This window comes from Pseudophryne corroboree, chromosome 2 (genome assembly GCF_028390025.1).
Source record: "Pseudophryne corroboree isolate aPseCor3 chromosome 2, aPseCor3.hap2, whole genome shotgun sequence".
Taxonomy (NCBI): domain Eukaryota; kingdom Metazoa; phylum Chordata; class Amphibia; order Anura; family Myobatrachidae; genus Pseudophryne; species Pseudophryne corroboree.
The window spans coordinates 754,208,016-754,234,143 of NC_086445.1; the positions used below are offsets into that span (position 1 = coordinate 754,208,016).

The 26,128-nt window shown below is 48.0% G+C and overlaps 1 protein-coding gene across 1 annotated transcript in view; it reads left to right on the plus strand.

Annotated features, from left to right (window-relative positions):
- Window positions 1–26,128, plus strand: part of SYCP1 (synaptonemal complex protein 1) — a 1,049,791-nt gene that overhangs the window by 437,463 nt on the left and 586,200 nt on the right. Inside the window, exon 7 of the mRNA XM_063955446.1 lies at window positions 15,868–15,941. Within this exon, the coding sequence (XP_063811516.1) occupies window positions 15,868–15,941 (74 nt within the window). The remainder of the gene's footprint in view (window positions 1–15,867; window positions 15,942–26,128) is intronic.

Here is a 26,128-nt window from a genome sequence, read left to right on the forward strand (position 1 = left end):
CTGAGCAGTCAGACAGATATATAATATATATAGATGATGCAGCACACTGGCCTGAGCCTGAGCAGTGCACACAGATATGGTATGTGACTGAGTCACTGTGTGCTGTGTATCGCTTTTTTCAGGCAGAGAACGGATTATAAATAAAAGTGGTGGTCACTGGTCACTATCAGCAAAACTCTGCACTGTACACTACTGAGTACTCCTAATGCTCCCCAAAATTAGTAAATCAAGTGTCTAAACGGAGAGGACGCCAGCCACGTCCTCTCTCTATCAATCTCAATGCACGTGTGAAAATGGCGGCGACGCGCGGCTCCTTATATAGAATCCGAGTCTCGCGATAGAATCCGAGCCTCGCGAGAATCCGACAGCGTCATGATGACGTTCGGGCGCGCTCGGGTTAACCGAGCAAGGCGGGAAGATCCGAGTCGCTCGGACCCGTGAAAAAAAACATGAAGTTCTGGCGGGTTCGGATTCAGAGAAACCGAACCCGCTCATCTCTACTTTAAAGTAGTCACTTGGGCCGTATTAATGTCTGACATGTGTATGTGTGTCACATATACTGTATGTGCTACGATGATGTAGGTGTGATGTCAGTATGTATCTCTACTGTATAATGTAGTTGTGATGTCAGTGTGTACCGTGTCCTGCGCTTTGTACTTTAGTTTTCATCTGCCACTGCAGGACACACCCCTTAGTGACAATAGATACGCCCATAGGTGGAGATAAACACGCCCCTTGGGTGGAATGTGACACGCCCCCTCAATGGCACACAATTTATAATCTCCCTGAAACTACTTTTCAAAAGTAGGCAAGTATGGTTTTATCTAATATAGGATTTTCACAAAGATATACTGTATTACGTATTTCTCTTACGTCCTAGAGGATGCTGGGGACTCCGTAAGGACCATGGGGAATAGACGGGCTCCGCAGGAGACATGGGCACTAAAAAGAACTTTAGATATGAGTGTGCACTGGCTCCTCCCTCTATGCCCCTCCTCCAGACCTCAGTTTGATACTGTGCCCAGAGGAGACTGGGTGCATTACAGGGAGCTCTCCTGAGTTTCCTGAAAGAAAGTAATTTAGTTAGGTTTTTTATTTTCAGGGAGCCTGCTGGCATCAGACTCCCTGCATCGAGGGACTGAGGGGAGAGAAGCAGACCTACTTAACTGCTAGGCTCTGCTTCTTAGGCTACTGGACACCATTAGCTCCAGAGGGAGTTGGAACGCAGGTCGCTCCTAGCTGTTCGTCCCGGAGCCGCGCCGCCGTCCTCCTCACAGAGCCGGAAGATAGAAGCCGGGTGAGTATTAGAAGTGCGCCATTGCTCCCGCACAACACACACACGGCAGGCACTGTAAGGGTGCAGGGCGCAGGGGGGGGGGGTGTGTGCCCTGGGCAGCAATTAAACCTCTGATCTGGCAAAATCTGGGCATATATGGGCTCTGCATTATATATAAGAGATCCCCGCCAGTTTTTGAAAGTAATCGAGCGGGACCGAAGCCCGCCGCTGAGGGGGCGGAGCTTGATCCTCAGCACTCACCAGCGCTATTTTCTCCACAGCACACCGCTGAGAAGCTGGCTCCCCGGACTCTCCCCTGCTGAACACGGTGACAGAGGGGGGGGCACATAATTTGGCGCAGTGTTATATATATATATTAAAAGCGCTATCTGGGTAATTTTTTCCCTGGGTCTTGGCGCTGGGTGTGTGCTGGCATACTCTCTCTCTGTCTCTCCAAAGGGCCTTATGGGGGAACTGTCTCCAGATAGAGAATTCCCTGAGCGTGTGGTGTGTCGGTACGCGTGTGTCGGCATGTCTGAAGCGGAAGGCTCTTCTAAGGAGGAGGTGGAGCAAATGAGAGTGGTGTCTCCGTCGGCAACGCCGACACCTGACTGGTTGGATACGTGGAATGTTTTAAATGCAAATGTGAATTTATTGCACAAAAGGTTGGACAAAGCTGAGTCCAGGGAGCGTACAGGGAGTCAAACCCTGCCTTTCACTATGTCGCAGGGACCTGCTGGGTCTCAAAAGCGCCCACTATCCCAAATAGTAGACACGGATACCGACACAGATTCTGACTCCAGTGTCGACTACGATGATGCAAAGTTGCAGCCAAAATTGGCTAAAAGTATTCATTATATGATCATTGCAATAAAAGAGGTGTTGCATATCACAGATGACCCATCTGTCCCTGACACGAGGGTGCGCATGTATAAGGAAAAGAAACCTGAGGTAATCTTTCCCCCATCTCACGAGCTGAACGAATTATTTTAAAAGGCTTGGGAATCTCCAGACAAAAAGCTGCAGATTTCCAAAAGGATTCTTATGGCGTATCCGTTCCCTACTAAGGACAGGTTACGCTGGGAATCCTCCCCGAGGGTTTATAAAGTGTTGACTCGCTTATCCAAAAAGGTAGCGCTGCCATCTCAAGATACGGCAACCCTCAAGGATCCTGCTGATCGCAGGCAGGAGACTACCTTGAAGTCTATTTACACACATACTGGTACCTTACTCAGACCGGTGATGGCGTCGGCTTGGGTTTGTAGCGCTGTAGCAGGCTGGACAGATACCTTATCTGCTGATATAGATACGCTGGATAAGGAAACCATTTTATTGACCCTGGGTCATATTAAAGATGCTGTCCTGTATATGAGGGATGCTCAGAGAGACATTGGCCTACTGGGTTCCAGGGCCAACGCTATGGCGATTTCGGCTAGAAAGCCCTATGGACCCGACAATGGACGGGCGATGCCGACTCGAAGAGGCATATGGATGTTTTACCTTACATGGGTGAGAAATTGTTTGGGGAAGGTCTGACAGACCTTGTTTCCACGGCTACGGCAGGTAAATCAACTTTTTTGCCTTATGTTTCCATACAGCCTAAGAAAACACCACATTATTAGATGCAGTCCTTTCGGTCGCATTAACCCAAGAGAGTGGGGGGATCTTCCTTTCTTGCCAGAGGTAAGGGCAGGGGCAAAAAGCTGCCAACCACAGCTAGTTCCCAGGAGCAGAAGTCCTCCCCGGCCTCTACAAAATCCACCGCATGACGCTGGGGCTCCGCTGAGGGAGGGTGCCCCACTGGGGGCACGTCTTCGACTTTTCAGCCACGTCTGGGTTCACTCACAGGTGGAACCCTGGGCAATATAAATTGTTTCCCAGGGTTACAAGCTGGAATCGGCCCTACCGCCTTCTCCCCCAGAGAGGGACATAGTGTTAAATGCAATTCAAAAATTGTGTCTTCAGCAAGTGGTGGTCAAAGTCCCCCTGCTGCAGCAGGGGATGGGGTATTACTCAACCCTGTTTGTATTCCCGAAACCGGACGGTTCGGTCAGGCCCATTTTGAATTTAAAATCCTTAAACCTATACTTGAAAAGGTTCAAGTTCAAGATGGAGTTGCTCAGAGCGGTCATCGCCAGCCTGGAAAGGGGGGATTATATGGTGTCCCTGGACATAAAGGATGCATACCTTCATGTCCCCATATATCCACCTCATCAGGCGTTCCTGAGGTTTGCTGTACAGGATTGTCATTACCAATTTCAGACGTTGCCGTTTGGGCTTTCCACGGCCCCGAGAATTTTCACAAAGGTGATGGCGGAAATGATGGTGCTCCTGCGCAAGCAGGGTGTCACAATTATCCCGTACTTGGACGATCTCCTAATAAAAGCGAGATCGAGAGAACAGTTACTGAACAGCGTATCACTCTCCCTGAGGGTGTTGCAACAGCACAGCTGGATTCTCAATATCCCGAAGTCACAGTTGGTTCCAACGACTCGTTTGCCTTTCTTAGGCATGGTTCTGGATACAGACCAGAAAAGGGTTTATCTTCCGACGGAAAAGGCCCAAGAACTCGTGTCTTTGGTCAAGGATCTATTGAAGCCAAAAAGGGTGTCGGTGCATCACTGCACTCGAGTTCTGGGAAAGATGGTGGCAACTTATGAGGCCATTCCATTCGGCAGGTTCCATGCGAGAACTTTTCAATGGGACCTTCTGGACAAGTGGTCCGGGTCTCATCTACAGATTCATCAGATGATCACCCTGTCCCCCAAGGCCAGGGTATCTCTCCTGTGGTGGCTGCAGAGTGCTCACCTTCTGGAGGGTCGCAGGATCGGCATTCAGGACTGGGTTCTGGTAACCATGGACGCGAGCCTCCGAGGTTGGGGAGCAGTCACACAGGGGAGAAACTTCCAGGGTCTCTGGTCAAGCCAGGAGACTTGTCTTCACATCAACGTACTGGAGTTGAGGGCCATATACAACGGCCTTCGTCAAGCGGAGACTTTCCTTCGCGACCTACCGGTTCTGATTCAATCAGACAACATCACCGCAGTGGCTCATGTAAACCGCCAAGGCGGAACAAAGAGCAGAGTGGCAATGGCAGAATCCACCAGGATTCTTCGCTGGGCGGAAAATCATGTAAGCACTCTGACAGCAGTCTTCATCCCGGGAGTGGACAACTGGGAAGCAGACTTCCTCAGCAGACACGATCTACATCCAGGAGAGTGGGGACTTCATCAGGAAGTCTTCGCAGAGATTGCAAGTCAGTGGGGACTGCCTCAGATAGACATGATGGCGTCACGCCTCAACAAAAAGCTACCGAGGCATTGCGCCAGGTCGAGGGGCCCTCAGGCGGTAGCAGTGGATGCCCTGGTGACAACATGGGTGTTCCAGTCGGTCTATGTGTTTCCTCCTCTTCCCCTCATCTCCAAGATATTGAGAATCATGAGACGAAGAGGAGTACAGACAATTCTCATTGTTCCAGATTGGCCTCGAAGGGCCTGGTATCCGGATCTGCAGGAAATGCTCACAGAAGATCCGTGGCCTCTTCCTCTCAGAGAGGACCTGTTACAACAGGGGCCCTGTCTGTTCCAAGACTTACCGCGGCTGCGTTTGACGGCATGGCGGTTGAACACCGGATCCTAGCGGAAAAGTGCATTCCGGATGAGGTCATTCCTACTCTGATAAAGGCTAGGAAGAACGTGACAGCAAAACATTATCACCGTATTTGGAAGAAGTAGGTCTTTTGGTTAGAGTCCAGGAATGCTCCTCTGGAAGAATTCCATCTGGGCCGTTTCCTTCACTTCCTACAGACTGGAGTGAATTTGGGCCTTAAATTAGGCTCCATTAAGGTTCAGATTTCGGCCCTATCCATTTTCTTTCAGAAGTAATTGGCTTCTCTTCCGGAAGTACAGACTTTTGTGAAGGGAGTGCTGCATATCCAGCCTCCTTTTGTGCCTCCAGTGGCACCCTGGGACCTTAACGTGGTATTACGTTTCCTTAAGTCTCACTGGTTTGAGCCTCTTAAAACGGTGGAATTTAAGTATCTCACTTGGAAAGTGGTCATGTTGTTGGCCTTGGCATCGGCAAGGCGAGTTTCAGAATTGGCGGCTTTATCTCACAAAAGCCCCTATCTGGTTTTCCATGTGGATAGAGCAGAGTTGCGGACGCGTCCTCAATTTTTGCCCAAGGTGGTTTCGTCTTTTCATATGAACCAACCTCTTGAAGTGCCTGTGGCTACGCGGGACTTGGAGGATTCCGAGTCCCTTGATGTGGTCAGGGCATTGAAAATTTATGTAGCCAGAACGGCTCGGGTGAGGAAAACAGAGTCTCTGTTTGTCCTGTATGCAGCCAACAAGGTTGGCGCTCCTGCTTCTAAGCAGACTATGGCTCGCTGGATCTGTAACACGATTCAGCAGGCTCATTCTACGTCTGGATTGCCGGTACCAAATTCGGTAAAGGCCCATTCCACTAGGAAGGTGGGCTCTTCTTGGGCGGCTGCCCGAGGGGTTTCGGCATTACAGCTTTGCCGAGCAGCGACTTGGTCGGGTCCAAACACCTTTGCAAAATTCTTCAAGTTTGATACCCTGGCTGATGAGGACCTCATGTTTGCTCAATCGGTGCTGCAGAGTCATCCGCACTCTCCCGCCCGTTTTGGAGCTTTGATATAATCCCCATGGTCCTTACGGAGTCCCCAGCATCCTCTAGGATGTAAGAGAAAATAAGATTTTAAACCTACTGGTAAATCTTTTTCTCCTAGTCCGTAGAGGATGCTGGGCGCCCGTCCCAGTGCGGACTACATTCTGCAAGACTTGTATATAGTTATTGCTTACATAAGGGTTATGTTACAGTTTTGATCAGTCTCGGGCTGATGCTGTTTTGTTTCATACTGTTGACTGGTTCGTATATCCAGGTTATACGGTATGGATGGTGTGGGTTGGTATGAATCTTGCCCTTAGATTAACAAAAATCCTTTCTTCATACTGTCCGTCTCCTCTGGGCACAGTTTCTCTAGCTGAGGTCTGGAGGAGGGGCAGTGCACACCCATATCTAAAGTTCTTTTTAGTGCCCATGTCTCCTGCAGAGCCAGTCTATTCCCCATGGTCCTTACGGAGTCCCCAGCATCCTCTACGGACTAGGAGAAAAAAATTTACCGGTAGGTTTAAAATCTTATTTTTTCTCTGTGATTTAGTCACCATATCTCTCCTTTATCTCTGCTGGTGCTGACTACACTGCGCAGGGGTTTGGGCTAGAGGTATTGTGCTGCTGATAAATTGTACTGTGTTACCTGATACTGCAAGTTATATCATGTCTGCTTCTGAGGGTAACGGTTCTGGGGCTGAACACACTGCCGGTGTTGCTGAAGCCGCAGATACCTATGAGGAGAATATAGCAGCTTTGGGCTCTGGTTCTGGGGACTTGCCCCCCAGTGGGACGGTGGCAACGGGGGCAAATAATGACCCGCCGTTGGACGCTTTTTCCACGCTTCTGCATACGCTAGTTCATAAACTAACACACCCTATGGGACCCTCAATGCCGGTGCAACCGTTTGTGGTCCCTGCAGCTAACCCGCCGTTGGCGGACAATTTATCTGCTCAAATAAAGAAGTTGAACCTGTCCCTGACTACTAAAAAGTCTGACCGTCGCTTGCCTACGTCCAAGGGGTCCTCTAAGTGAGCGCTTGTCTCCTCACAATCCACTGCTGTCACTGTCACCTCGTTGGATGAAGACGGCACTTACACTGACCCCACAGGTTCCGACTCAGATACGGCTGATGGGGGAGGGTGGTTCACATGTGGATGTTCCTGATCTTTTGGAGGCTATTAAGTAAATTTTACAGATTACGGATAATCCCGAGCCATCCGTTCCTCCTAAGAAACCAGATCGGTTCAAGCGTCAGAAGGTGATTAAACAAGTTTTACCTCACTCTGACCACCTTATTGATATACGTCAGGAACCCTGGGAAAACCCGGGTACGAAGTTTGTGCCTCAAAAGAAGATGCTGGCTCGCTATCCCCTCGCGCCGGAGCTGTCTAAGAATTGGGAAACGCCTCCTCCAGTGGACTCACATGTGGCTAGGATGGTGGTTTCCTCTGCTCTACCGGTCACCACCGTCATGTCTCTAAAAGATCCTACGGATAAACGTGTGGGGGGTTGTCTGAAAGCGATTTACACCCTCACGGGTGCTGCACAAAGGCCCACTATTGCAGCTACTTGGGCTGCAGAGGCCATTGAAGCATGGGCCTTGGAGTTTGATGCTGAAATCTCCTCTGACCATGCTAGACAATGCTTGTCTTATATTGTCACAGCTTCTCGTTATATTAAAGAGGCGGCTTCTGATGCCGGTATCCTGGCAGCCAAGGCCTCTACTACGTCAGTCCTTGCTCACCGGATATTGTGGCTGAGATCCTGGTCTGTGGATCTGGACTCTAGAAAAACCCTGGAGGTACTCCCTTTTAAGGGAGATATTCTGTTTGGGGAGGATTTAAATAAGATTGTGGCTGACTTGACTACTGCCAAAACTGCCTGTCTGCCAAGTACTGCTCCTTCTGTGTCGAAGGCTAAAGGTACTTCCTTTCGTCCTTCAGGTAAAGCAAAAGGTCAGGCGTACAACAAGCAGGCCCGCACTTCCAAACCTGGTAAGCAGGGCCGATTCTAGACAATTTGGCTCCCAGTGCGAGATTTCAAAATGCGCCCCCCCCCCCATTGCTATAAAAAAAAATTGCGTGCCCCCCCCATATAGCTATAAAAAGAAAAAGCATGTGCGCGCTCCTGACAAGGGTGTGTGGCCTGATTAAAATGGGCGTGGTCTCATTAAAGTGGCTGTGGCCTCGTCTGATATCATCACGCCCACCACAGGGGGGAAAAAATAAAAATAAGAAGTCCCCATTTTACACATTACAGCAGGCAAGTGTCCCCATTTTACACAGCGCGGCAGGCAGGTGTCCCCATTGAACACAGCGCGGCAGGCAGGTGTCCCCATTTTACAAAGTCCGGCAGGCAGGTATCCCCATTTTACACAGTGCGGCAGGCAGGTATCCCCATTTTACACAGTACGGTAGGCAGATATCCCCATTTTACACAGTACCCAGGCAGGTGCTCCCATTTTACAAAGTGCGGCAGGCAGGTATCCCCATTTTACACAGTACGGCAGGCAGATATCCCCATTTTACACAGTTCGGCAGGCAGATATCCCCATTTTACACAGTACGCAGGCAGGTGCCCCCATTTTACACAGTGCGGCAGGCAGATATCTCCATTTTACACAGTACGCAGGCAGGTGCCCCCATTTTACACAGTGCGGAAGGCAGGTATCCCCATTTTACACAGTGCGGCAGGAAAGTATCCCCATTTTACACAGTGCGGCAGGAAGGTATCCCCATTTTACACAGTGCGGCAGGCAGGTATCCCCATTTTACACAGCGCGGCAGGCACGTGCCCCCATTTTACACAGTACGGCAGGCAGGTGTCCCCATTTTACACAGTGCGGCAGGCAGATATCCCCATTTTACACAGTGCGGCAGACAGGTATCCCCATATTATACAGTGCGGCAGGCAGATATCCCCATTTTACACAGTACGCAGGCAGGTGCCCCCATTTTACACAGTACGACGCAAACTCGACGCAAACTCGTCATTCCGCGAAACTCCGGAGATGAGGACACACAAAGTGCTGCGGCGGGCGCCCCGTGTGGTTGCACGGCTCGCACGCCACTAGAAACGGCACTGCTGGTAAGCCTAAGCCCAAAAGAGCCTGGGCGGCCCATCAGCCAGCTTCCAAGACAGATAAGCCTGCCGCATGACGGGGCGAGCCTCCCTCTGGGGGATCCCAGGGTTGGGGGCCGGCTTCTAGGGTATACCCAGGAATGGTTGAAGACCACTTCAGATGCCTGGGGTACGGGAAGTCGTCACTCGAGGTTACGCCATAGCCTTCAAAAACCGACCCCCTCATCGATTTTAGGAATAGAGATATACACAGCGCTAACAAAAAACTGGATATGGAAAATTAATAATCACAATTTATTATAAAACATTGTTGCAACAACTAAATTCATGTATAAAAGAGACATTACTTTGTCAATATAAAAGATATATATATAGGGCAGGCACAGCAATTTTGTTTGATAAATTACCACACGAGGAAGCCGAATAAGTACACTGGTATGGGTCCTTGGAATAGTAGCCACAGTCCTAGGGTGCAGTTTTCAGTGCTAGCAGATAGAGTCCAAATGTGAAGGCAGATCTTTGTGATGTTTGATCCGGACTAGATTGAGTCCTGTTTAGTTGCTGGATCTTTTTGCGCCTTATGGACATCCGCTGTTTTTCCCAATTCGCTGGTGGACTTCTAGGCTGATTTCCAAGTGACACTTGGAAATCAGCCTAGAAGTCCACCAGCGAATTGGGAAAAACAGCGGATGTCCATAAGGCGCAAAAAGATCCAGCAACTAAACAGGACTCAATCTAGTCCGGATCAAACATCACAAAGATCTGCCTTCACATTTGGACTCTATCTGCTAGCACTGAAAACTGCACCCTAGGACTGTGGCTACTATTCCAAGGACCCATACCAGTGTACTTATTCGGCTTCCTCGTGTGGTAATTTATCAAACAAAATTGCTGTGCCTGCCCTATATATATATCTTTTATATTGACAAAGTAATGTCTCTTTTATACATGAATTTAGTTGTTGCAACAATGTTTTATAATAAATTGTGATTATTAATTTTCCATATCCAGTTTTTTGTTAGCGCTGTGTATATCTCTATTCCTATCATTCATTCAGGGACTAACTATCCCTTTAAACAGCAGCTGAAAAGGATAAGCATATCTTCTTAACAGCGCCGGACAAATTACCTTGGTAATTTATTCTTTGCACCCCCTCATCGATTTTGTCAGACAGATGTCCCGTTGGACAAGACAAAGGCAAACACTCTACATTCGGTGGTACAGACCCTCCTGGATACAGGAGTCGTAGTACAGGTGCCTCTTGCGCAGAGGGGCCGGGGGTACTATTCTCCGCTGTTTCTAGTCCCGAAACCGAATGGGTCCTCCCGGCCCATTCTCAACCTCAAGGCATTGAACAGGTTTGTGAAGGTTTCAAAGTTCCGGATGGAAACCCTTCGCTCTATAGTTCTGGCCTTGGAACCTGGGGACTTCATGGTCTCCCTGGATATACAGGATGCTTACCTGCATATTCCTATAGCATTGTCTCATCAGCAATACCTGAGATTTGCGATTGGCAGCTGTCATTACAAGTTTCGGGCGTTACCTTTTGGTTAACAACGGCTCCGCGAGTCTTTACAAAAGTCATGGCGGTGATGACGTTGGTACTCCGCCGTCAAGGGGTCAGGATACTGCCGTATTTGGACGACTTGTTAATCCTGGCAAATTCCCCAGAACTTCTCCTGCGTCATCTAGATGTGACGGTCCGTTTCTGCAAGCCCACGGGTGGCTCATCAACTGGAAGAAGTCATCCCTGATCCCTGCTCAGAGCATGGTGCATCTGGGAGCACTATTGGACACTCACAACCAGTGGTTGTTCCTGTCTCAGGAGAAAGTTCTGAAACTTCAGGACAGGATTCGTTGCTTCCTATCTCGTCCGCAAGTGTCGATACATTCGGTGATGCAGGTGCTGGGCCTCACGGTGTCAGCATTCGACATGGTGGAGTACGCTCAATTTCAATCTCGCCCTCTCCAGAGGCTGATACTAGCCAAATGGGACGCCTCACCGGATCAGGTCTCAAATGATCTCATTGACTCCGGAGGTCCGTCTGTCGCTGCTCTGGTGGCTCTGGGACCAACAACTATTTGTTGACGGCAGATGCCAGTCTAAGAGGTTGGGGCGCGGTGCTGGAGCAGCACTCCCTTCAGGGGCGGTGGACCAAGGAGGAGTCCCTCCTCTTGATCAATATTCTGGAGTTGCGGGCGGTCTTCAATGCCTTGAACCTAGCCCAGCATTTAATTCAGAACCATCCTGTTCAAGTAGTCGGACAACGCCACCACAGTGGCTTACATAAATTATCAAGGCGGCACTCAAAGCCGCCTAGCAATGAAGGAAGTCTCACGGATTCTACAGTGGGCAGAACGCCATCTACCGTCCATATCGGCAATATTCATTCCGGGAGTCCTGAATTGGGAAGCGGACTTTCTCAGTCGTCAGGACGTGCATGCCGGCGAATGGGGCCTCCATCCAGAAGTGTTTCACCTCCTAGTGGAAAGGTGGGGCTTTCCAGACGTAGATCTGATGGCGTCTCGACACAATCACAAGGTTCCGGTCTTCGGAGCAAGGACAAGGGATCCTCAAGCAGCATTCGTGGATGCGCTGGCGGTACCGTGGAGGTTTCGGCTGCCGTACGTGTTCCCTCTGGTGTCAGTCCTGCCAAGGGTAATTCGGAAGTTCAAGCAAGAAAAATGAATTCTGCTTCTCATAGCTCCAGCGTGGCCCAGACGGCACTGTTTCTCAGACCTGCAAGGCCTATCGTCAGAGCGTCCAATTCTACTTCCACAACGTTCAGACCTCCTCGTTCAGGGCCCCTGTGTCTACCAGGACCTAGCCCGGCTGTCTTTGACGGCGTGGCTCTTGAAGCTTCCGTCTTAAGGGCTAAAGGGTTTTCTGAGGCAGTCATTCCAACTATGTTGCGGGCCCGGAAACCGGCTTCTGCTCGGATATACTATAGGAAATATGATTATCCTTTTGTTGTGTTTGGGTTTCACAAACGGGGCTGGCTTCCTCACAAGCAAACTCTGGCCAGATGGATTAGAATGGTGATTGCACATGCTTATGTGAAGGCTGGTCTCACTGCTCCTGGTCACATTAATGCCCATTCTACTCGGTCTGTTGGACCTTCTTGGGCGGCCCAACGTGGTGCGACCCTTGAACAATTGTGCAAGGCGGCTACAAGGTCCTCTGTGAACACGTTCAAAAGGTTCTATGCCTTCGATACTGCCGCTTCCCAGGATGCTTCCTTTGGACGCCGGGTTCTTGTGCCCGCTATAGTGCGTACCCTCCCATAAGGAACTGCTTTAGGACATCCCCATTGTCCATTCCTTGTGGAGCCCAGTGTACCCCGCAGCAGAAAACGAGTTTTATGGTAAGAACTTACCTTAGTTAAAACTCTTTCTGCGAGGTACACTGGGCTCCACAAGGCGCCCACCCTGATGAACTTAGCTTCTTTGGGTTGGTATGGCATTAGCCGCTGACACGTCTCCTGTCGTGAGATTGCGGTGTTGTGGCTACTAACCGTTGTCGTCTCTTTTCCTGCTACTGCATTGGACTGGTTAACTAAAAACTGAGATCCTGTGCAGGGAAGCGGGGTGATATAGGAGGCGGCGCTATGCATTCTGGGAACAGTAAAAGCTTTGAGCCTGTTGGTGCCTCGTATCAAGATCCTACTCTACACCCCATTGTCCATTTCTTGTGGAGCCCAGTGTACCTCGCAGAAAGAGTTTTAACAAATGTAAATTCTTACCATAAAACTGGTTTTCTGTCTCCAGAGAAGGTCCTGAAACTTCAGGACATGATCAGATACTTCCTCTCTTGCCCAAGAGTGTCGATACACTCGGCGATGAAAGTACTATGCCTCATGGTGTCGGGTTTTGACATGGTAGAGTACGCTCAATTCCATTTCCGCCCTCTACAGAGGTTAATCCTTTCCAAGTGGAATGGCATGCCTCATTGGATCAGGTCTCAAATGATCTCCTTGACTCCGAAGGTTCGTCTGTCGCTGACCTGATGGCTACAGGACCAGAAGTTGAACAGGGGTTGTCCCTTCTGGATCCCCAACTGGGTCCTACTGACTACAAACGCCAGTCTGAGGGGTTGGGGCGCGGTGTTGGAGCAACACTCTTTCCATGGTCGATGAACCATGGAGGAATCACTCCTCCTGATAAACATTCTGGATTTGCGGGCGGTGTTCAGTGCTTTGTCTCTCGCCCTGCCTCTGATACAGAACAGGCCTGTTCAAGTACAGTCAGACAACGCCGCCACGGTGGCATACATAAGCCATCAAGGTGGCACTCGAAGCCTCATGGCAATGATGGAAGTGTCAAAAATCCTTTTTTGGACGGAATGCCATCTGCTGGCAATATCGGCAGTGTTCATTCCGGGAGTCCTCAAAGGTGATTTCCTCAGTCAACAGGACGTGCAAGCCGGAGAGTGGAGTCATCATCCAGAAGTCTTTCAACTCCTAGTGAACAAGTGGGGCCTACCAGATGTAGACCTGATGGTGTCTCGACACAATCACAAAGTTCCGGTCTTCGGATCAAGAACCAGGGATCCTCAAGCAGCGTTCGTGGACGTACTGGCAGTTCCATGGAACTTTCAGCTGCCCTATGTGTTACCTCCAGTGTCACTCCTGCCCAGGGTACTACGGAAGTTCAAACAAGAAGGAAGAATACTACTTGCAGTTGCTCCAGCGTGGCCCAGACTGCATTGGTTCTCAGACCTGCAGGGTCTATCGATAGATCGTCCTCTTCTACTTCCTCAACGCCCAGACCTCCTCGTTCAGGGCCCTTGTGTCTTTCCAGACCTGGCCAGACTGGCTTTGACGGTGTGGCTCTTGAAGCTTTACTCCTGAGGGTCTAAAGATTCTCCGAAGTGGTCATCCAAACTATGCTGAAGGCCCGCAAATCGGCATCTGTGCGGATTATAGGATCTGGAAATCTTAGTTCACCTGGTGAGCTGCTAAGAATTACGAGGCTTACGAGTTCAGTACTTCCAGACTTCTGGGTTTTCTGCAACAAGGCCTGGACTTAGGCCTTCGTCTTTCCTCCCTCAAGGTTCATATCCCTGCCTTGTTGGTATGGTTTCAGAGAAAAATTGCGTTTATTCCTGACGTTCATACTTTGACTCTTTGTCCCTCCTGTTGCTCCATGGGATTTGTCTGTTGTCCTGAATTTGAACCTGTTGAGTCAGTGGACCTTAAATGGCTCACAGCCAAGGTCCTGTTTCTGCTGGCTATTGCCTCTCCTAGAAGGGTGTCAGACTTAGGCGCTTTGTCCTGTCGTCCCCCCATTTTTGATATTTCATCGTGACCAGGCAGTTCTTAGAACTCGCCCAGCTTTTTTCCTAAGGTGTTGTCATCTTTTCACCTCAATCAAGAGATTGTGGTTTCAGCCTTCATCCGTTCTGAATTTTCCTCCAAAGCACGGTCTTTGGATGTGGTACGGGCTCTCTGTATATATTTGGAGAGGGCTGCGTCTATCAGGATGTCAGTTACCCTCTTTGTACTGTTTGGTCTCCACAAACAAGGGTGGCCTGCGAATAAGCAAACCTTGGCCAGATGGATTAGAATGGTGATTGCGCAAGCTTATGCGCAGGCTGGTCTCCCAGCTCCTGCTGCTATTAAAGTCCATTCTACTCGCTTTGTTGGACCCTCTTGGGCAGCCCGTTGTGGCGTGTCCGCAGAACAATTGTGCAAGGCAGCTACATGGTCCTCAGTGAACACGTTTAATAGGTTCTATGCCTTTGATACTTCCGCCTCCCAGGATGCTTCCTTTGGATGCCGGGTTCTCATACCCGCTAAGGTGCATCCCCTCCCTTGAGGAACTGCTTTAGGACCTACCCGATGTATTCCCTGTGGAACACAGTGTACCCTGCTGCAGAAAAGTAGATTTATGGTAGACTTACCGTGGTTAAATCTCTTTCTGCAAGGTACATTTAGTTCCACACGGCGCCCACCCTGACGCACTTAGCTTGTTTGGGTTTGTATGCAGTGTCGGACTGGGGCATGATGGGCCCACCGGGGAATGCAGTGATAGGGGCCCATTCTTAGGGGTGTGGTGAGCCTACAAAGGGGGTGTGGCCAGCCTCCACAGAGGCTTGAAATACACAATAGTTTAGTGCAGTGTAATGCAACATATCTACCATGTATAATACAAGTGCACAGTCTTGAACCTGATCCCTAGAGGAAGGATTGGGCCCTCAGGCAGTGGGGCCTACCGGTGGTTTCCCTGGTACCCCTGTGGGCCAGTCCGACCCTGTTTGTATGGCATTAGCCGCTAGTCCCATCTCCTGTCGTGAGAACGTGGTTCTATGTGACTACCATCTGCCTTCTCTTTTACCTGCTTCTGCATTGGACTGGTTAACAAAACTGAGCTCACAGTGCCTGGAGGCGGGGTTATAGAGGAGGCCCCACAATGCATTCTGGCACAGTCTAAAGCTTTTGCTTGTTGGTGCCTCTGGATCAAGATCCATCTCTACACCCCAATGTATTCTCTGTGAAACCCAGTGTACCTCGCAGAAAGAGATTTAACAATGGTAAGTCTACCATAAATCTCCTTTTATAATCCACACCAGACCTACATAATTTTTCTACATATAATTAACACCATCTGCATATACTCTAATTACTATGCCACAAATTTACTGCTTAATCTTATCTTATTGTTTTATCATATTATGGTGTTCATTACAGTTCTCCTTTTTACCAGCCGCTGAAGCATATTTCTTTTTCAAATAGCCCAAATTCTCACCATTTACTTATTTTGATCTAGAGCTTAATACTCCTTTTCATTCATGCTGAATTGCAGTTCCGTTATGCAGATAATTATTCAAATAGTAAATTATATGCTTATTTTTTGTAACTTCTTCTTTGTAGAAGCAATGCAACAAGGCATTTGTGTAATCTTCTTAAGGATACATGTGACCGAGCTGCAGAGAAAGCTGATGCATGTATGTATAACAATACAGTGTTTTCTACTCCGTCATATATTTTTGTGATTGCAAATTGTAGATGATTTATCAGTTGTTGGCACTTGCTACGTGCTACCAGTTACATGTATTGTCAGTTACATATTTATCTTATCCAAAAGCTCATTTTGCAATTCTTTTTTATGGAAAACTAATGTAACCCTGTCCATACTCTGCAATATTATAGTTTAAAATGGACAAATGGGCCGTAATGGGCGAATGTATGGTTCTAAAAGAACCAAAATCAATATTTCTGCTGCGGGGTACACTGTGCTCCACAGGGAATAACATTGGGGTGTAGAGTAGGATCTTGATCCGAGGCACCAACAGGCTAAAAGCTTTGACTGTTCCCAGAATGCATAGCGCCGCCTCCTCTATAACCCCGCCTCCATGCACAGGAGCTCAGTTTTGTAGTTGGTGCTATGCAGTGCAAACATACAACAGGGGGCTGCTCCAGCAGCCCTGAGAAGAGCTTTTAAAGTGAAAAATAAAGACTTAAAGGGCTGCAGCAGAGGCACTGTGTTAGATGTCAGTCAGACATCTGCTGCAGCTCCATCACCTCCCCCAGCGGCACTGTATACTCCGGGTTTCCGGGTACTTACAGCGGAGGCTCCGGTTCTTCTTCATCAGTCATACACACCACCGCTGCCCTCCTGGATCGTGTGGCCGCACACAGGGAGGAGGTAAGAGGGACCCCAGGCGGGACCCGCAGGAAATCGCGATCCGGCACGCTGGCGTGGACACTGTGGCAGTACAGGGACCTCACTAGACCACCAGGGCAAGGACATAGGTCGGTTTTATTAAAAAACTTTTATTATATAGCCCACAGTACCCGGTGGCGAAGTCCAGCAGGGGAATAAGGCTTTGACCTGTAGCCCCTCCCCCAGCCCCAGGGTGCCATTTAGAGTAAATGTTCCTGCCCTGGAGCTGCATATCTCTCTCTCCCTCACTCCCTGTCAGCGTTTGGGCGCAATTAGGACAAGCTGAGCTGATTCTGGGAATGTTTGGGCAAATCCTCCTCTGTAAAGCCACCTGCATGTCAGCGCTGTGCATTTTACAGGACACTTAAGTATTCTACATGTCTGCTGACAGTGTTAGTTAAGAGAGTGCATTTAGTCAGGGTTATGTAGTACAAGTACCCTGTGATATACATCCAGTCTTTACTGTGCATTGTTATATCTCTTGAGTGTATAGCTATACTTAGTATTACTCTGTATTGCTAGTCCAGTGCAGTTTTATTGCATGTCATAATTTCTGCATTGTTCAATGTGACTCTGTGTGTGTGCATATAGCTGCTGTGTGACCTCCATTTCGTGTATCTCACTCAGTTTGCTATCCCTATATTCTATAATCTGAGAGGGCTATGTGCGTCAGGGTTATTATCTAATATAGGTGTTTCACAAGATATACTTATTGTGTATGTTTCTCTGTGAATTTTAGTCACCATATACCTCTGGAATTCTCTGTTTGTGCAAATACACTACACAGGGGGTTTCTTGTCAGGTATTGTGCTGCTGATATTGTACTGGGTTGCCTTGCATTGAGCTTTCAGATATGTCAGCTACAAGGGGCGACGGAGCTGGGGCTGATCCCACATTGCGTGGTGGTGATGCTTCAGACATGTTTGAGGAGAATATAGCAGCTGAGGGTTCTGGTTCTGGGGGTTCCTTATCCCCCAGTGGGACCGTAGTAACGTGGGTTCAAAACGACCCGCCTTGGGCTACTTTTTGCACGCTCTTGAGTACGCTAGTAACTAGACTTGCGCCCCCTATGGGATCACCTGTGCCGGTACAACCGCTTATAGTCCCTACGGTTAATCTGCCATGGGCAGATCAACTGTCCTCTCAGTTACAGCAATTGAACCAATCACTGACTATACAGAAATCTAACCCTCGCCCGCCTAAGACCACAGGGTCCTCTAAGCGGGCTATTACTTCTTCACAATCCACCAACGTCACAGACACCTCGTCTGATGAGGATGGCGTATATACTGACCCCACAGATTCTGATCCAGATTCTTCTGATGGGGAATCTGTTTCACAGGTGGATGTTCCTGACTTGTTGGAGGCTATCAGGCTAATTCTTCAAATTACTGATGACCCAGAGCCGGATGCTGCCCCTAAGAAACCGGACAGGATTAAACATCAGAAAGTAGTTAAACAAGTTTTACCTCATTCTGACCATTTAGTTGACATACGTCAGGAATCCTGGTAAAATCCAGAAAAGAAATTCACGCCTCACAGGAAGATGCTGATTCGCTATTCCCTCACGGCAGAGCTAAGAAAAAATTGGGAGACACCCCCGCCAGTGGATTCGCAGGTGGCGCGGCTGTTGGTATCCTTTACTCTGCCTGTAACTACCGTCACGTCTCTGAAAGAACCAACAGATAAGCGTGTGGAGGGTTGTTTAAAGGCGATTCACACTCTAACTTCTGCTGCGCATCAGCCCACCATTGCAGCGACTTAGGCTGCAGAGGCTATTGAAGCGTGGGCTCAGGAGTTGGAAGCTGAAATGTCTTCCAATGCTTCTGATCATGCTAGACAATGTCTATCATATATTGTCACAGCTTCTCGTTACGTTAAGGAGGCGTCTTCTGCTGCTGGTATTCTGGCTGCCAAGGCTTCTACTACATCCATACTGGCTCGCCGGATTCTCTGGCTGCGGTCCTGGTCCCTGGATCTGGACTCTTAAGAAAACCCTGGAGGTGCTCCCTTTTAAGGGAGACATTCTTTTTGGAGAAGACCTCAACAAGATAGTGACTGACTTAGCTTCTGCTAAAACAGCATGTCTATCTAGTACTGCTCCTTCTGTACCGAAGGCTAAGAGTACTTCCTTTCGCTCCTTTCGTCCTTCAGGGAAAGCAAAGGGTCAGGCGTACCTGAAACAGGCTCGCACTTCCAAACCTACTAAGCCCAAACCCAAACGGGCCTGGGCTGCCCGTCAGCCTGCTTCCAAGACTGACAAGCCTGCCGCATGACGGTGCGGACTTCCTTCTGGGGGATCCCAGGGTGGGGGTCCGACTTCTAGGGTATACCCAGGAATGGTTGAGGACCACTTCCTGGGTACAGGAAGTCGTCACTCGAGGTTATGCCATATCCTTCAAAAACCGACCCCCTCATCGATTTTGCCAGACAGATGTCCCGTCGGACCAGACAAATGCAAACACTCTGCATTCGGTGGTACAGACCCTCCTGGACACAGTAGTGGTAGTACAGGTGCCTCTGGCTCAGAGAGGCAAGGGGTACTATTCACCACTGTTCCTAGTCCCGAAACCGAATGGGTCCTCCCGGCCCATTCTCAACCTCAAGTCCTTGAACAAATTTGTGAGGGTCTCCAAGTTTTATATGGAAACTCTTTGCTCTATTGTTCTGGCCTTGGAACCTGGGGATTATATGGTCTCCTGACATTCAGGTTTCTTACCTGCATTTTCTTATTGCAATGTCGCATCAGCAATACCTGAGGTTTGCAGTTGGCAACCTCCATTACCAATTTTGGGCGTTACCTTTTGGTTTGACCACGGCTCTGTGAGTCTTTACCAAGGTCATGGCGGTAATGACAGCTGTACTTCGCTGTCAAGGGGTCAGGATCCTACCATACCTGGATGACTTGTTGATCCTGGCAAATTCCCCAGAAATTCTACTACGCTATCTGGATCTGACTATCCAGTTTCTGCAAGCCCACGGGTGGCTCATCAACTGGAAGAAAACTTCCCTGGTCCCTGCTCAGAGCATGGTGCACCTGGGGGCGTTGTTTGACACTCACAACCAGAGGTTGTTCCTGTCTCAGGAGAAAGTCCTGAAGCTTCAGAACAGGTTTCGATGCTTCCTATCTTGTCCGCAAGTCTCAATACATTCGGCGATGCAAGTGCTAGATCTCATGGTGTCAGCTTTCGACATGGTGGAGTACGTTCAATTCTATTCCCGCCCTTTGTAGAAGGTGATTCTTGCCAAGTGGGACGGCCTGCCTCACCAGATCAGATTTCACATGATCTCCTTGTCTCCGGAGGTCCGTCTGTCACTGAGCTGGTGGCTTCGGGACCAACGATTGAGCAGTGGTTGACCCTTCTGGATCTCCAACTGTGTTCTTCTGATGACGGATGCCAGTCTGAGAGTTTGGGGCGCAGTGTTGGAGCAACACTTCCTTCAGGGTCGGTGGACCAAGGAGGAGTCTCTCCTCCCGATAAATATTCTGGAATTACGGGTGGTGTTCAACTCACTGAACTTGGCCCATCATTTACTACAGCACAGACCTGTTCAAGTACAGTCAGACAATGCAACCACAGTCGCATACATCAATCATCAAGGCGGCACTCGAAACCGCATGGCAATGAGGGAAGTATCACGGATTCTTCAGTGTGCGAAACGCCATCTGCCAGCCATACTGGCAGTATTTATTCCGGGGGTCCTAAACTGGGAAGCGGACTTTCTCAGTTGTCAGGACGTACACGCCGGAGAGTGGAGCCTCCATCCAGAAGTCTTTCAACGCCTCATGGACAGTTGGGGCATTCCAGATGTGAACCTGATTGCATTTCGACACAATCACAAGGTTCCGTGCTTTGGAGCAAGGACAAGGGATCCTCAAGCAGCGTTCGTGGAAGCACTGGCAAATCCATGGAACATTCACCAGCCGTATGTGTTCCCTCTGCTGTCACTCCTGCCCAGAGTAATAAGGAAGTTCAAGCAAGAAAGAGGAATCCTACTTCTGATCGCTCCCGCATGGCCCAGACGGCATTGGTTCTCAGACCTTCAGGGTTTCTCGATAGAGCGTCCCCTTCTACTTCCACGGCGCCCAGATCTCCTCGTTCAGGATTTAGCCCAGTTGGCTTTGACGGCGTGGCTCTTGAAGCTTCCGTCTTAAGGGCCAAAGGATTTTCTGAGGCGGTCATTCAAACCATGTTGAAGGCCCGGAAACAAGCTTCTGCTCGGATCTACCATAGGGTCTGGAATTCTTACTTTGCTTGGTGCGCTTCTAACAATTATGACGCTTACAAGTTTAGTACGGCCAAACTTTTGGCCTTTCTACAACAGGGCCTGGAATTGGGCCTTCGTCTGGCCTCCATCAAGGTTCATATTTCTGCCTTGTCGGTTTGGTTCCAGAGAAAAATTGCGACTTTACCTGATGTGCATACGTTCACTCACGGTGTGTTGCGGATTCAGCCTCCTTATACCCCGCCTGTGGCTCTTTGGTACTTGTCGGTGGTTCTGGAGGTGTTGCATGGGTCTCCGTTTGAGCCTCTTGAATTTGCATACCTTAAGTGGCTTTCTCTTAAGGAATTGTTTTTGCTGGCTATTGCCTCTACCAAGAGATTGTGGTTCCGGGCCTTTATCTCTACTGGATTGTCTTCCAAAGAGCGGTCTTTTGAGAGCCCGTACCTATGTGAAGAGAACTGCTACCCTTCGGAAGTCTAATTCTCTCTTTGTACTGTTTGTTTTTCACAAACGTGGCTGGCCTGCTCACAAGCAGACCCTGGCCAGATGGATTAGAATGGTGATTGGACATGCTTATGTACAGGCTGGCCTTCCAGCTCCTACCACCATTAAGGCCCATTCTGGACCTTATTGGGCGGCCCGTCTTGATGCGACCCTTGAACAATTGTGCAAGGCGGCAACGTGGTCCTCAGTGAACACGTTCATAAGGTTCTATGCCTTCGATACTTCTGCCTCCCAGGATGCTTCCTTTGGACGCCGGGTTCTTGTGCCCGCTACAGTGTGTCCCCTCCCATAAGGAACTGCTTTAGGACATCCCCAAAGTCATTCCCTGTGGAGCCCAGTGTACCCCGCAGCAGAAAACGAGATTTATGGTAAGAACTTTGTTAAATCTCTTTCTGCGAGGTACACTGTGCTCCACAGGGCGCCCACCCTGATGCACTTAGCTTCTTCGGGTTTGCATTAGCCGCTGACACCTTCTCCTGTTTTGAGAATGTAGTGTATGTGGCTACTAACGGTTGTCATCTCTTTTACCTGCTACTGCATTGGACTGGTTAACAAAACCTGAGCTCCTGTGCACGGAGGCAAGGTTATAGAGGAGGCGGCTCTATGCATTCTGGGAACAGTCAAAGCTTTTAGCCTGTTGGTGCCTCGGATCAAGATCCTACTCTACACCCCAATGTCATTCACTGTGTACCTCGCAGAAAGAGATTTAACAACGGTAAATTCTTACCATAAATCTCATTTTTCAATACCAGGCATTTTATTAAAAAACGACTCAACATATGGGGAGATATACACATTTTCTTTAGTACACAATACTGCTATAAAGTTTTTGAACCCATTAGAATTTTTTAAATTTCTACATTATTGTGAACTTAAATATGTTCAAATCATCAAAGTCATAAAAATGAATAAAGAAAATCAAAAATTACAAAACGGATATACTTTCTTACCAATTTAGTGATGAAAATTATACATTCATTTTATTTGTCACAGATAAAATGTGTAAACCTTTAGGATTATTGGTTTAGAAACAGGATAGTCACTCAATGCTTTGACAGTCAGGTTTGAGTTTGAGCAGTTCTGGCATATGATGATCTTCGACACAAAAGTGCAGAGGGTATTTCTACCGGTGGAAAAGGCGTTGTTGATCCAAGCTATGACCTGGGATGTCTTGAAGCCTACCCAGGTCTCGGTTCATCAGTGCATTCGCCTTCTGGTGAAGATGGTTGCCTCCTACAAGGCTCTTCAGTACGGAAGATTTCATGCACGTTCCTTCCAACTGGATCTTCTGGACAAGTGGTCGGAATCTCATCTGCACATGCACCAGAGGATACGTCTGTCACCAAAAGCCAGGATTTCACTCTTGTGGTGGCTACAATTGACTCACCTTCTCGAGGGCCGCAGGTTCGGGATTCAGAACTGGATCCTTCTAACCACGGATGCAAGTCTCAGAGGTTGGGGTGCAGTCACCCAAGGGGAGATCTTCCAAGGAAGGTGGTCAAGCCTGGAATCTATTCTTCCAATCAACATTCTGGAACTAAGCCGTCTACAACAGTCTTCTACAAGCGGCACCATCTTCTGCAAGATCGGGCCATTCAGGTGCAGTCGGACAATGTAACGACGGTGGCCTACATAAACCGACAGCTGCAATGTCAGAGGTAAAAAAAAATCATCCTCTGGGTAGAAAGGCACACGGTGCTGTCAGCACTCTTCATTCTGGGAGTGGACAACTGGGAAGCGGACTTCCTCAGCAGACACCCTCTCCATCCAGGAGAGTAGGGCCTCCATCCGGAGGTGTTCACGGAGGTGACAAATCTTTGGAGTGTACCTCAAATAGTCATGATGGCCTCCCGTCTCAACAAGAAGCTTCGGAGGTACTGTTCCAGGTCAAGAGACCCGCAAGCAGTGGTGGTATACGCCCTGGTGACTCCGTGGGTGTTCCAGTCAGTGTACGTGTTTCCTTCACTTCCACTCATTCCAAGGATTCTAAAACTCAGAAAGAGACGAGTTCAGGTAATCCTCATTGCTCCGGACTGGCCAAGAAGGGCTTGGTTCGCGGATCTACTGCTGGAAGATCCAAGGCCTCTTCCTCTTCGGGAGGACCTGCTGCAGCAGCGGACGTTCGCTTATCAAGACTTACCATGGCTACGTTTGACGGCATTGAGGTTGAACGCCAGATATTAGCTCGGAAGGGCATTCCGAACAAGGTTATGCCTACCCTGATTCAGGCTAGGAAAGGAGTAAAGTCTTAATATTACCATCAGATTTGGAAAAAGTATGTATCTTGGTGTTAATCCAAGAAGTTTCCTACGGTGGAGTTTCAACTGGGACGGTTTCTCCTCTTCCTGCAAGCAGGTGTCGATATGGGCCTGAGTTTGGGATCCGTAAAGGTCCAGATTTCGGCCTTATCCATTTTCTTCCAGAAACAACTGGCTTCCTTCCCTGAGGACTTTCTTGAGATGGTGTAACGGTTTTTAGTCCTACGTTTCCTTAAATACTAGATAAACGTTCAAATCCAAGAATGTTCATACTATAAAAACACTTCAAAAAGTGCTCAAAAAGGAAAAATAATACAATTAAAACAAAATAAAATATATACAATAACGTACAGAACAGGTATTAAGCAAAGTGCTACCATGTATATACAGGAGATATTTAAGTCAAAAAGCATTTCAACTCAAAATCGGTGTTGAGACCATTGGGAACAAGGGTTCTCAACTTGTAAATCCACCGCATCTCAGCTTGAGATAGACGTTTCTCAATATCTCTCGTTCTTATTTTCGGGAGTATTTGTTGGACTCCCCAAAAGTTTTTAATAAAACATTCATCTGAATTATGCCTACATTTAAAATGTGCTGAAAAAGTGTGTTTCCAAAGACTAGCGGATGTTATATATGTGTTCCGACAACCTAGTCTTTAGTTGTCTAGTTGTTTTCCCCACATATAACAATCCGCAAGCATATTCAAGCACATATAGAATATTTTTTGAATTGCAGGAAATAAATTCCTTGATATTGAAGGTTTTAACATTAACCACAATACTGGTGAATTTCTTATCCTTGGTTTTCACCGTGCGGCACATTAAACAGCATCTGCAACGGTGAAAGCCTTTTGTCCTATTACTCTGTCTGTACTCGGTTTCAATACTACTTTTTACAAGATGGTTTTTCAAATTCGGGGCTTTCCTATAAATAAAGGATGGATTAAGGGGTAAAGCTTTCCCTAATATTGGATCCTGTTGTAAAAGCTTCCAATTGGTTTTAAAAACACCCTCAATCTCCTTATGTCGATTGAACTGACTAATAAAAGACCATTGATGTTTCTCATCCATTAATTTAATTGTTGAATTATCTTTTAACAGGTCCTTTTTACTGAATCAATTTTAGATCTATCTTTACTTAATAGACTCGGAGAATACCCTCTCGCAACAAACCTTTCAGACACCTCATCTAATTGCTGTTCACATATTTTGTCATTCCTTTTGATCCTAGAAAATTGACCAAAAGGGATTGCATCCAGCTAATTTTAAAGATGTTGGCTCAATGTCTCTATATAGCTGTTAGAGTCTGTTACTTTCCTGAAAGTTTTTGATTTTAAACACCTGTTATCTACGCATAAATTTAAATCCAAAAAAGAAACCTGAAAAACTCCACGAAAATGTAAATTTAATTGAGAATGTATTATCATTTCATCCTGCACAAAAATTGGTGAGGGACTCTTCGTCACCGCTCCAAAAAAATAAAACATCATCAGTAAAACACTGCCATGATACCAGGCCCACCACCAAGGAGCCATCACGCCAAATATATTTATCCTCCCAGTACGCCATATAAAGATTGGCGTAACTGGGGGCGAACCTGATGCCCATGGCAGTGCCACCACATTGCATATAAAAAGTACCTTCAAACTGAAAATAATTATTTACCAAAATAAATTCAATACTGGACAAAATATATTTCTTAAGATCTTCACCTAAAATACTTTTATCTAGAAAATATGAAACTGCTTTCATGCCTACATCTTTATCAGTAATTGTGTACAGAGTCAGCACTACACAATATATCTTTCTCCTTCCAATTAAGGTTCATAACCTTCCGTAGCACATCTCCAGTATCTTAGATATGCTTTGGTTTGAACAACAAGCGGCTGTAAATAAGAGTCAACCAAAGCTGACAAGTTGCTAGTAATACTATTACAACCAGATATAATGGGTCTTCCGGGTGGGTGGAGGGGGTCCTTATGAATCTTAGGTAAGACATAGATACATGGAATAGATGGATCCCTAATACTAATAAAGTCAAATTCATTTTTAGTAAGAATATTCTTATTGAGGACATCTGTGCACAAATTTTCAAGTGCTTTTCCAATTTTAATTGTGGGGTCACTCTTTAATTTCTCTTACGTCCTAGAGAATGCTGGGGTCCACATTAGTACCATGGAGTATAGACAGGTCCACTAGGAGCCACTTGTACTTTAAGAGTTTGAGAGTGTGGGCTGGCTCCTCCCTCTATTCCCCTCCTACCAGACTCAGTTTAGAAAATGTGCCCGGAGGAGCCTGTCACAGCTAGGGGAGCTCCATTGGAGTTTTTTTTACTGGCAACAGCCTCTCTGCTTCGAGGGACTAAGGGGGGGAGTAGTGTCCGCCCTGAGGGGTATGAGCCACTATCTCCGCTGACAGGACACTGAGCTCCTGAGGGGATTGAACTTTCGCCGCCACAGGGGATGGCTCACCCCAGC